Here is a 13,008-nt window from a genome sequence, read left to right on the forward strand (position 1 = left end):
ATATATATATATATATATATATATATAATATCCCGTGTCGCTTAAATTGGTAACATTCACTTATTCATTGCAGTAAAAATACGGCTCCTTAAGAGAATACGCTGGTAGAGAATATCGGGGACATTGACGAAGATGCTAAAATGATAAAGGGAATTTATCACTCATTGATGTAGAGAAGGTACTCACCCAGACCATCCACCTGTATCCCTGTCTAGACGTGGCGGATGTACCAGAGGAACTTGCTATCACCGGTCGAACAGATCCCATAGACGCGACAACCCCACAAGCGATAGGACCGTTTAAAGCCCCAGTGGGTGGTTCTTCAGTCTGTAAAAAGAACAAATAATAAAATGTCAATAAACTGAGAAGCATTTCACCTATACACGGTCCGAAAACCAGGATACAAACCATCATATTACTGAAGGGCCGTTTTCATAAGCCTCTTGCAGCGGCGCATGAGATAAAAGCGGGATTTATTGTAGAGAGAAACTCAGCAAGCTGGAGTTTCCAAAGGAACGCTGATAATAAAATGGATAAGAATGAGCGGCATGGTAATGAGACAACTTCACTAACATCAAATTAGTCTGACTTGGTGCTCGCGACAAAAGTTGAAGATAAATACTTTGTTAGAAAGATTGGAAAGTTTACGATGAATTCGCATACGAAACATCAATTTCTACAAAAACTAATAAATGGAATTACGGCTTTAGGTCGTGGATGAAGTTCTTGAGGAAGTTCAACGAGGTAGAGATGCGCTGAATCACATAAAGGAGTGAATATATAGGTAGGTAGTGGGATGAACATCGCTAGTAGCTCATCCGTGTCCAGCCAGTAGGAAATCACCGGCACAATTCTTATCTGTAACGATAATTTAAATAAGACGCTCGTATACATGAAACATGAATCCACATGAGGTGGAAGTTCTGACACTCACCTGATATGCGATTCTGGTTAACATGCGTAGTGCATGTGCATACTCATTTTCTGCAATGGCATACAGCAAGAAGAATATCATGATTCTACCGCCGACAGAACCCAGAATGCGACTTTCGTCTGTTCCTTTAGCTTCGGATTCGTCCAGCTGAAGGTCACGCAGTCCAGATACAACCAGCCACGTAGGGAGAGCATGTGTACCAACACGAACTGCTTCTCCGATCGAATTGGTGCCAGAAGTGGACAATGTGATCTGTTGGATCAGGCGACGATTAATCTGACGCAATGTGTCGTGGCATTCAGGGAGAGCATTACCAGTGTGAGTCCCATCGCTTTTAATTGGGTGGTGTGTGTCAGTTGAGTTGGATAGAGTTTGACAGAGCCAGTGCTGAAGAGACCAACCGAACGGAACCGGTAAATCTGAATGAATCCCTCGGTTAGGGTCAGTGACTGAAGATGCATAGGAGTTGGAGGAATCCGGCATTCCAGCTGAGGTCATTAGCACCCGTTCACACAATAACCGTCCGTAGCGAGCAAGAGTGTCTAACAAACGTAGCTTTAATTCCAAATAGCTAAATGTAACTTTTTCATCACGTTTAAGTCTGAAACAAAGGGGATAGGTCGAGAACCTTATCATTTAATCAAATCACAAAATGAATGAAAAATTAAGACCAGTGCGTAGAAAACAGTCAGTCTCTGAAATCATGGAAGGCTCTTCCCAAGCACTTGATGTCTGTGGGAGATAAATGCTTTCAGGGGGCTAATCTATACATATCCGGTATGTGAGTGAAAAATATTATCGAGTCTGATTTTTTTGAAATACAAACACCGATGATTCTGTCTTACCCTTTTTGGGGTACCTGCAAAGTTGTCGCAAGACTGGGTGGAAGCAAACCAGAAATCCATGCTTGCAGGTGGTGTCAGTAGTAGATAAATTTGTTGATTTGTAACTATCAGTCCATGTGGTTCAGCTAGGGAAGACGATGCCATCCAGATAGGAGAAGCTTTTGCTAACGTGGAACGTGTATTAGAGACGTGAAAGCAGCTTGTCTGACAAAGGTTGTGTATAAGGTACTGCTGTGCACTTCTTATTGTTATGCGGGTCGAATATCTGAACTACGCGTGGAGTGGACGTCAAAAATAACCGATTTTCGACAGTCGGTGTCTTCGGAGGGTTGACCGAATTTGGTGGGAACATCGGACCACATGCCTTTCACATATGGCAGCTGAGTTGATGGTATCTAATTGGTGATTCTTCGTCATGTGCATTGCATGCCAGTGGATAAACGTCCTCACAGTATTCCCTGCATCACCATGTGGAAGGTGTAGGCGAACCCGGGGAGGTCAGACAATGACGTAGAAGCGAAGCAAAGGCCATCTCCATCAGATGACCAATTATGCTGGTAACTGCACTGTCCTTGGCTAGAGAGCACAAGACGAGATATAATAATGGTTATGGGCACTAGAACACGACCGAATCACCAAATCACCCACTGGAATGTATGTAGCTCAGCTATGGCCTGCAATGTATAACTCCGTTTCTCGATTTCCCAACAACGAATAAACTAGTGGATTTACCATCAAGGGCATCAAATTGGCTATGCACTCTTGTTTTTGAGCTTGGACGAAAATGTGTTAACTAGAACCATCGTACAAAATGCATACGGCTTGCAATCGACGATGGGGACGAGGATAGTAATGATGACTCTACAGAACACCCTCTGCAACACTAGAGGAACACATTCATGAGTTTTTTTACGAAAAGGAACGACCAAATGGGACAGCAATCACGCTAACTGGATTGTCTGTCCACGGGGGTTGGTTATATCTAGAATGGAGGTAAAATAGCTGAAAACGCCATCCAAGGACGACACCAGACATGGGCCTCCACCAGCGAAGGGTGTATAAAGGACCACACTTGAGTATTCTTTACTCGAAAACGTATGTACTGAATCGCAAACAACGACTTCAAGAAAATAGTGATCTTCGCTACTGCATAAACGTAGCTTAGCAGCAACTAAGTTGACCTGTTAAGGATCGCAAATGCAATATTATCTATGGAGGAAAATCTTGGTAGCTCAGGTAGGGTAGATGGTCGTTGTTCGCTGAGCTGGGCAATTTGATTGCAAGCGTTTCATCACCAATCGAGGTGACACCATCAGTGCGTTATTGGAGAGCGTAGTTGTGCGTATCGTAGCACAACCACTAATCCACCGCTACGCACCACTACGCTCCCCAATAACGCACTGATGATGTCACCTCGATTGGTGATGAAACGCTTGCAATCAAATTGCCCAGCTCAGCGAACAAGGCAACGACCATCCAATATTATGGTTCAAAAATAGATGACACTGTCGCCTAAGGGCCTTACAGGCTACCATAAGAAATTTCTATTGCAACTACTTCTACCATCGATTTCCGGTATCGAGCACCCGAGCCACCATCAGCTCACATCGTATGTGTCAGTGCTTCTCTGGCAGGAGAATCAAGGTTGTGGCATATGCGCTCTATAGAAACCGCTGTTTGGTCTATGAACCAGTGAACCAACGGAACAGGTGAGTGTGTGGATACTTCAACGAAGGTGGTGTGATTACTGCTAGCAAGTGTGAATACATGGATACGTACGTACGACATGACCAGAGGAAGTGGATGTCACACATTACTAGGGGTCAGTGGCATTGTCTTACTTCAACTAATCCACGGAGGTACATAAAATTCGTCCAACTGCGAACCGACATTTTTTCCAAGTCTCTTGAGTCTGTTTGCCTGCATAAGCTTGGAGGAACAGTCCCTAGATCGGATCTCGTAAAACTCCATGGCAGTCCATGAACCTCCGTTGATCTGAATGCGCTGAATAATACCGGAAACCGTCTGGTGGATGATGCTAACGAGCTTCATTACTGCCTAGTCAGTGTGGCAAAAAACGATGATTCACAAGGAGCCCATTAACTTCACTGTGAACCGAAATGACTGTCCCGCAACTAAACCACGTACAAAAATGGGAGAAATCGAAAGTGATTCATGGTGCGCTTTCCTGAAAAGTGGGATTCCAGGACTTCAGATTACACGAAAGAGCCTCATCTAGCAAAGTCAAGTGAGTTGTGTGAGACTAACCAGCTCATTGAATATTTCAGGCCATTTGACTTCTTCTTATCTCTTATGATAAAACATGCACTTTCCCATCTCTAGTTATGAAAATTTTTCAATAGGCTGAGGTTGAATTCGCTATACCAACATAATCAGTTACCTGAACATCTTTTCGTAGCAGCGGATGGCAACGTTATAAGGAGGGTGAATTGCGCACATCATAAGAAAACAAACTAGTTGAAGTAACAGCTCAAGCTTGGAAGATAGAAACTGACTTGGACGGCTGTCCAGATAAGGATTCGCTCGAGGCGCGGAGATCTTCTGGAGTCTGCGGAGCAGGAAGAGAAATGGGCGTCACAGGTCGAGTTGCTGATTCGGTCGAAATTACAGAACCGTTATTCAAATTATTCCCGTTGGAGGCCGCGCTAATTGTGCTTGCTCGTCGCTGACTTTCACTTCCGGTGGTACCGCTTGACTGAGACGAGACTAACCTCATTGTGAGAAGATGATGGAAAAAACCTTGATCGTCAGTCACAAGTGAATCGAGCTCATCTGGATCCAAGATGGCCTTGTCTGCATCCAAAATATGACCGGAAATCAGCTTATCGGCTTTGGCCCAGATATACGCTCGGTTCTTACGGAGAGCTTGTTGGTCGGGGAATTTGTCGCGATAGGTGAGGGGCGTATCCAGGCTGACGAGTCGTCCATGAACTGAAGCCAGTTGATAAGAGAGCGACCGAGTCGCAGAGTTTCGACGCAGCGATCGCGGATTGAGCTTTATGTTCAACGAGCGACCCCCACGAGTAGTATGGGTACTAGCGTTACGACCTTCGTTTCCATCAACTATTGGATCCGAGCCCACATCGATGTTCATCTACAAAGGAGAGAGAAAAAAATAAGTAGGGATCAGTAAGTAAAACGGTTATAAGTAGTGTCGTACGATTGGTCAGAATATAGTGGTGTTATGACGCTCGTAGAGTAAGGTGTGGATGCGTAAACTACGCCGAGTTAGCACACTCGTCTTCGGTAACGTTGAGCTGCTACGTAGAGACAAAATTTTTCCATATCCTGAGATCAAGAGTGAGTGAGGTTTTGAACCCCTGATACTCGCATTATACGAGTGACACGCATTGTTCGGGTGTACAGTAAGCAGTGAATAGGGGTGTCATATAACCTATGTAATCGAGAAATGCGATGTACGGAAAAGTACTATGTTCGTGCCGGGAAGGAAGTGAGGAAATGATGTGAAGTAAAAAAAGGCGTGTCCATAATGAGCATGAAAGCTGGTATGAGTGCATAATAAAGAATAAACCACGATGGGTCCAATAGAGTACAAGCGTATAAAATGAGTTGCAAATGAACGTTCTTCACAAATGCCAAATCAATTGAGGGGTACTTAACCAACCTTCTGATCAATCATTGACTGACACGAAAACCAGGGAATGCAGAGTTACAATTTCAAACTTGCTTGAAAAGAGAATGATTAAACGGAGAAAGAATATTAGGGGATGAGTGATAGATGACCCATACAAGTAACTAATAGTTACGGGGTACTTAATGTGGGCTCCGAAAACCATAGGACGTAATGCGGGGATAGCTAAGGCTGGTGCGACTGACGACCACCAGGATATGCCACTGCTGTGGGACTTCAATGATTTCTTCAAGTCAATAGGACCCAGAACAGCTAACACAAACATTGCCCGCAAAGACATGGTTACTTACAAAATATGGGCAATAAACAATCGTTTAATTAGTGTCAGTTCTGGAGACAGCATCCTAACTAATCCTGAGTGGAAGTTACACCACGAGATGGGTCTAGAAGGCCGTTCAAATGTGCACAGTATTCACGAGGTCACTTGATCAACCTTGGAAGCTACTAACAACTGAGAGAAAGTTTATCCCACCAGAGCTATTGCGCTCAAATTCAACCAAGCACTTGAAAAGAAGCGAAAATCACGTACGCTACCTACAGTGGAGCAAAATAGTGAAGAAAGGTGGTCATATATTGAAACAGTTGAGCCACAGACCGGGACAATGTGCACACTTTTCTGCATTCGTTCGCAATGAGTAAAGAACGACTTTTTGCGTTGGTCACAGAAGTTTCAGAGATACCAAAACACATGTAGAAAACTTAAAGCTAATGGAGGATTCCAAATAATCGCCATGAATTTCTTAAGTTGGTTGATGTGTACAACTTTTTGCGTCTTGCCTTATAGACCGGAATCATGCGCGTTTAACGCGGGAGGTTGCATAATACAGCTGCTAATACAGCAGGGAGATTCGTCGCATGCCGATGAAAATAGCCGTCCAAGTTCACAGCATGGGCCATGTGATTAGCCAACTAGAGGGTGGCCGGTGTAATCAGGCAGCAAATGTAGGAGAACAACATCTGTAAACTGTCCGGAAGGGAAAGGCAGAAGCCCACGGGAAACATTCGATTCGAATCCATCTACATTGCAACAGTCAGGAGTGACTACGACAACCTAGTGGCTGATTGGGAAAAGGCGAACTCTACAACGGCCAATATCCTGTAATGGCAGTTTCTGGCCGGCTGCATGTAATTCACTCTCAAAGTGTGAGATACGACTTTCTGGTAGCAACTACTGGGGGAAAACTATTCCAACAGGTTACAAATGTTCCTCCTACGAATTGAGTTTATATTCACACATGTTACGTCGAACTCTAGTTGAAACAACCTTGGTAACATCCACTTTTTCGGAAAGAACGTCTATGCCATGAGCGGTTGTTACACGGAGTGGTTAGTTTACAGCCAACAGGTGCAAAAGTGGAGTGAAGCACACTGGGTTTGTGCAAAACATAACAGAGGAAATTTTGGGCAAAGAACACAGCTCACCGTAGCTTTTGAAACTGTCCCAATCGAATCTTTCGGGGCGGAAATCTCATCTAAAAAGGATGAAGGATTTGGTCATAAAATAACTTACATCAAACAGTTTGCTCACTACGGCCAATGTCTACCGATTCTCCTGCTGTCAGACAACAGCTAATCACAAACCTGACGAACAGTGTTCACAAGGGAAGACCGAAATTATCCTATGTTCCCAGCAAATCTCCACAAAATATTTCGGACACCGCAGTCACAAACACTCAATGTTGACGGGTGGGCAAGCGAAATGATCAAGTATCTCACTCAAGGTAGTGTTGATAGGACTTTGATGGTCCACCTGTGAACTGAAAGCTGACTAGAAGACCTGCTAAATAGAAAACACTTTTCTGATTACTCCAGCAGGGAAAAGCAACGTCCTTCTACAGTCTATGTAAACGCGTATCGGTGCTAATGTCAGTCTGAGGATCTACTTAAATGTACCGACATGTTTGAACGGTAGTCAAATGCCGAGTTATCACACTGGTGTTAGCGTCCTTAATACAAAACAATGAGATGTTAAGGAGCACAAAACGCGCAAGTCCGCAGAAAGCCCATGAACAAAACAAGAGCGAGGAAAATCGACAGGATACAGGGTACTGTTAGCGGAATATTGCAGAGTAAACCAACAAAGCGAGAAGAGGTTGTCAGCATGGCTGCTTTCTAAGCTCAGTCGTTCACGCAGTCGTTTCACCGAAGTGCGAACGCATGAATTACGCGACAGCGACCAATCTAGTAATATCAAATTTTAACTGCCACTAACAAGATGAGTGTGCAGACGATGGACTGGTGATTCAGTTCAACGTAGTCTGGCTTCATTAATACAAAAATATTGTTCGAATGTTACCGAATCTCCTTAGATCACTACTAAGCAATTCATATATGTTTCTAACCGCAGTGAGTCACACTACTTTGAAAGCGTTTTTAGCACGAACAGGTAATCACGACAAAGTATTTCGAAGTCAGAAGATATAGTCAGAAGACATTAGGTGCAGACATCAAGGTACAAGCTTAACAAACCCTGTTAGCGCTTGGACTATTGCTAAACGCGTACGCAGACAGGTAAAAATCACAAAATCCAGACATACCCAAACAGTTGCAAACAACTTTCACTTAGTCTAAAAAACGGCTATTGAGTGTGAACGCTATGAATAGGAAAATGACGGAGGTTGAAAGGGTCAAAATAAGAAGCAACCTCGTACCAGTTTCAGTATTCCAGTGGTGATCCGTCTTATTAGCGTTATCTTCCATTGAGCCGTTGCACTTGGCCAAGGGAACTTCATTCATTTCATTAAGGTCGTCAGCTCCCGACGAAGAGGCTGAAGTGGGGCGCAAGTTACTGCGTTTAGTAGTCTGAAACAATTCACCAGAAGGTGGGCAAGAAACATCTTCATCAATAATTTCCGAATCTTTATGCTCCGCGGGAACCGTCACTTGATCATCAGCTTCGGGAATGACCTCATTCGATATGGAGATGTTATCCCTATCACCCAAGAGCCATGCATTCAACGGCCGCAGCCATGCAAAGTCCTCTTCCGAAAGACCTAACTTGCCAACCTGTAGGCGATTTCCACGGTCCGACTCGGTCCGCTTTGGAGAACTGCTGCTTGAGTGAGGGAGAGTATCGACAACAAGGCGAAAGGGGTAGGTCACCTAGTATGAGGAAAGGAAACGAGTTTGGGTTAGTTACAACAAAGACGAGAGATTACCAAAGAAGTGTGATAAAACGAGCGTACCACGTGTTGCAACAGATCGGAGTTGTAGAAACCAATAGTACCAGTAAAATAGGATCCAGGTACGGTGTAGGCTGGATATCTGAAAAGAAAAGAAAAACTGGAAGTTCGATTACAAGGAAACAGCTATCAAGCACATTATAGACTGACAAGTTAAAGTTATGAAAGCGTTTCGCTGAATGCAACGAGTGTTATTAAATTTCAGCTATAGCGAATGAAGAAAAGGTTAACCTCACAACACAGAAGCACAGAAAACGAGCTGCTTACAAATCTTGGCGCCCATGTCGCAATCTAATGGACGGGAAAAATAATCACTGAGAAATTTCAACTTCAGGGTGTAAACAGTCCAGTCTTGCACAAGCGTCAGGGACGAATAAATACTGAGCTAAATCATAGTCCACAGAAAAAGCAATGATAAGGCGTACCGTTGTTCAGATAATCCTATATAGAGTCCGGTAGATTCGTTCGCGCATAAACTGGTAGGAAGACAGGGGCAGCGACGACTAGATTCATCCACAACAAACATTTCTTCAAAGCGTTTGGCAACATTTTCATGCGTTGGATTGCTGGCTCTGTGAAACTTAAGCGTAGTTGCTTTGGGCGGACCACAGGGTATTGAGTCTAGGGCAGAACAGGGCTTGGCGCCATTCAGACCCAGTGAGAATGGAAAGGCAGAGAATTCGAAGGACACCGGTATATTACTTTTTCCTGTAGTGCGCTTCTCTGCTGGAGAGTCCGACTGGCCAGGTCCAGGAAGACGGAAACGTACGACAGCACAGTGCTGGCGCAGTCGCTCGAGCGGTGACAGAGTGTCCCCACTTAACGCACCACCACCGGCCCCTCCACTGATGCGGTCATCCGCCATTTCATTCCCAGCACCGACGGACGTATCCGCAGATGTTTTGACACCGGCGCCATTTAGGTTGGGGCCAGTTTCATGACAGATCTAAAGCAAAGTTACAAATGAGGTAAGTTTTAGGAAATGTAACAAACAGCGAGTTCGGAGGAATATAAGATACGCGAACTGATGAAGGCGGACGGGCAAGAAGTGAACAAGCTTGTCGAACATGAAATAGTGTGATATATTAATCAATGTGCAAACCTTCCGAAACACTGCGGTTCGAACTGCGGGTTGTTTTAATTCACAAAATATGATCCTGTTGTTGAACAAAAAAACTATTCCCGAAAGGCTTGCACAGTTTTGCTTCTGTAAGTTGAGATTACCGAGATGTTGACATAATAGAAACCTATAAGAAGAAACGACTTTCCTTGACAGACCGGAAAGTGCCACTCCAAATATTTCGGTAGGTATACCAGGTATATACAATACCTAATGGGAATATCAGTTCATCTGGACAAATATCGGTTGGACAACCAACGATTGACAGATGGAAATTAAGAACAGTAATAAACTAGGACGAAAAGGCGGACCACTGAAGCGATGGTGCAAAGACATTTCAGTCAAAACATCAGCCAGCACAAAGATATGCGCTACTGTGCAAGCAGCGATCACAAGTTTTGGAGGTTTGGTGTCAAAGTGTGGAAGTAGCAGGTCATCGGCTCACATGCCCAATATCGACTTTTCTAGCCAATCAGAAGGGGTGAATTCAGACATCAAACAATGTTTCTTGGAGAGACTCACCAACAACGAGGGCGTGATGTGAGCGATATTAGGGAGGAAAGCCGCAGACAACAGCCCCTACTCCCAAAGCGAACACTTTTTCAGTTAAGGCGATTAACGACTCCTTAGGGACTTACATTCCACGAGGTTTAAGTATGCATAGCCACCGTGTTAACTGGCTATTCTGAAATTAGTTTCACGGGGAATATCCACAAGCAAGATAAATCCAGAGTTTGACCACGGCAGCCTTCGGATGATACACATACAATGGCATTTTACCGAGGTGGAAGTCAAACAGGTCAACTAACCTGAACCACAACTTTATAATCGCCTTTATCCAACGATTGTGCGAACTTTGGGCGCTTTGGTCGTTTCTGTAGATGCAAAAAAGAAAGTAGAGAGAAATGCACAATGATCAGGAAGTCATTGCAAATGATAGATCAGTCAACACATATCTCGGTGAATATAAAAGAGATGAGAACGAAAAATGATGCAACTCGTGACCCTTAGTAACGAGTGGACACTCAGGTGCATCACGCAAAAGAGAAACCAATGCGACTGGATTTGCAAATGCCATCCTCTGGGTTCAACTTGCATCAACTTCCACCTAATTCATTGAATATCATTTGTTGTTGAGAACATGGTCGATGTGGAACCAGTGATCGGTCAGTGGGTACACGCTGCATGGTGCTAGCCACAATAAAGAGTAGGTTCAACGGAGAATAATGAAAGTTGGTGGAATATAGCAGAATACCACTCGCTTCGAAAGCTTCAGTATGTCACCCATTTTACTGACTGAATAGAATACGAAGGTCAATTCTTGGTGCTAGACTGAAATTGGGAATAAGGTGCCATTCTTTACCGGCGTTTTTCTTTTTCGGCTGGTATGGATTTACACAACAAAACCGTATGTGTACAAAAAATGCACCACGGTTATGGATGAGTTTTTTTTACTTCCATACAATTCCGCCATGATGTTTGCATGCGTCATTCAAATGGTTGTCACATACACAATTCTGGATATTCTGGAAGCCTCCTCACCTTGTAGCCCCAATTGTATCATAGAAGATCTGCTTCTGTGAAGAACGAAATGATAATGACAGAGAGAAGAGGGACAATCGCACATTCCCGACTCATCAACCAAAAACGAACCTGTGTTTCGTAGAAAATGAGCGGATTCTAGAGACATTCACCTCAGGTGCACAGCAAAAATCTCACAAGTGAATCATTTGTACACAAACCACAGTGTTGAAAATCTAAACTCTCTTATCCCAATCATATGTTAAAATTCCACTGAGTGAGGACCTCGTACAAGTTGGTGCTGCGTTCAGCCCTAGCACCCTTTTAAGGCCCAACTGCCACGCCACCAGAAGAACGCATGAGGACTGGGATACTGCCAGGTTGCCAAACCTAGAGAGGCAAAGGTCGGGCTCGAACCTCTCTAACCACTGACCTATCTCGCTCCCTGGCAATGCATTGTTGTAGGAATACAGTGATGCACTGTTTCAACCGACAGTACCTATAAACGCCTTGGAAAATGAGCATGTTGCTGTTGGTAGCCTTCTTATAGCATTTCATCGTCATCAAAGTAGGGTGTGTTTGGGCGTAAGCACCTGGTTAACAGATGGATTTTCAAGGCTTCCGTAGTTAATTCAGTGACAAGGAATAGGCTTCGAAAAAGAACGATCAGGAATAGTCAATCTTGTTACGATTATTGTGGTTAAACTTCGCTACATGACTGAGCAGTCACTCTCCATCGTGGAAAAACCTAGCGTTGCAGCCGGTCCGAACTAGCGAATCAAGCCTTCTACAGTAAAACAAGTAACGTTACGTGGCACCGTGACCAGCGCATAGAACGGATTTCCGAAGGGAAATTGGGGTACGCTTTACAACTTTTCAGAAGAATAAAGGGGCAATGCCCGAGGCGCATGAGGATGTCAAAAAATTATCAAAAACTATTTGATTTAATTGCCATGTAAAACTTTTCGGGCTTACAACAACTGAGCGTGAACGAACAGCGTAAAATCAGTAAGAACTTACGTGTAAAAACACTTCACGTAAAAAAACCATCAACCGCATTTTGGTTAGGGACCTGGCCGAAAGCGACGAATAAAAACTGGTGTTCACGATGCCATCCACTAGCGGACTAATAGCAAGGTAGACTTGATATTTGCGAAATAGCTGTCATAACCCCCACGTCTAAGAATGCCTGCTATCATGTAGACTGAACTTGCATTACATGCCTGGGTCATTACCGTCTTATTTTTTTGTGACGACGTTACTTTACGAAATTCCATTAAACTGTATTCAGGCATTCATAACAATGAAAACAGAAGCCACCGTTCCACTGTATAACAAACACACGGTGTCTACCAAATCAGTGCTTTGATTTTTTATTAGGAAATAAGTCAAAAGCTAGCCGTTTTGCCTGAGGCTTACAGATGGCAGCCACAGTGAACGGTAGAAGACAACTGACTTGACTTGATAATCTTGCCTGGTTGCAAAAATAAGCAGCTGTTTGATTGTTTTCAATATAGTCGAACTCGAAAAATGGGTAACATGAGGGCGTGTTGCAGCAGCGATCCGTAGTCGAAGCATAGCACAACGCATCCGCAACTAGGAGGCTTCTCGAACGGTTTGCGTGAAAGCGCAAAAGTGCGATGCGACCCACTGATGTGTGGTTAACCGGAAAGTGGTGTCGCAAACCAAGAAGATCAGTTTGACCCACTGACAGTAGAAGACCGCGGTCCTTT

General features: G+C 44.0%; 2 protein-coding genes across 2 annotated transcripts in view; one reads left to right on the forward strand and one right to left on the reverse strand.

Moving 5' to 3' along the window:
* Positions 1-13,008, forward strand: part of T265_15388 (hypothetical protein) — a gene marked incomplete at both ends in the record, with an annotated part of 39,486 nt that overhangs the window by 10,552 nt on the left and 15,926 nt on the right. The window contains one exon of the mRNA XM_009177870.1: positions 9,349-9,556. Within this exon, the coding sequence (XP_009176134.1) occupies positions 9,349-9,556 (208 nt within the window). The remainder of the gene's footprint in view (positions 1-9,348; positions 9,557-13,008) is intronic.
* T265_15389 (hypothetical protein) overlaps positions 1-13,008 on the reverse strand; it is a gene marked incomplete at both ends in the record, with an annotated part of 51,518 nt that overhangs the window by 1,772 nt on the left and 36,738 nt on the right. Inside the window, 8 exons of the mRNA XM_009177871.1 lie at positions 187-327; positions 935-1,535; positions 4,296-4,894; positions 6,875-6,924; positions 8,104-8,554; positions 8,638-8,716; positions 9,060-9,580; positions 10,564-10,629. Of these exons, the coding sequence (XP_009176135.1) occupies positions 187-327; positions 935-1,535; positions 4,296-4,894; positions 6,875-6,924; positions 8,104-8,554; positions 8,638-8,716; positions 9,060-9,580; positions 10,564-10,629 (2,508 nt within the window). The remainder of the gene's footprint in view (positions 1-186; positions 328-934; positions 1,536-4,295; positions 4,895-6,874; positions 6,925-8,103; positions 8,555-8,637; positions 8,717-9,059; positions 9,581-10,563; positions 10,630-13,008) is intronic.

Source organism: Opisthorchis viverrini, assembly GCF_000715545.1.
Source record: "Opisthorchis viverrini unplaced genomic scaffold opera_v5_471, whole genome shotgun sequence".
NCBI lineage: Eukaryota > Metazoa > Platyhelminthes > Trematoda > Opisthorchiida > Opisthorchiidae > Opisthorchis > Opisthorchis viverrini.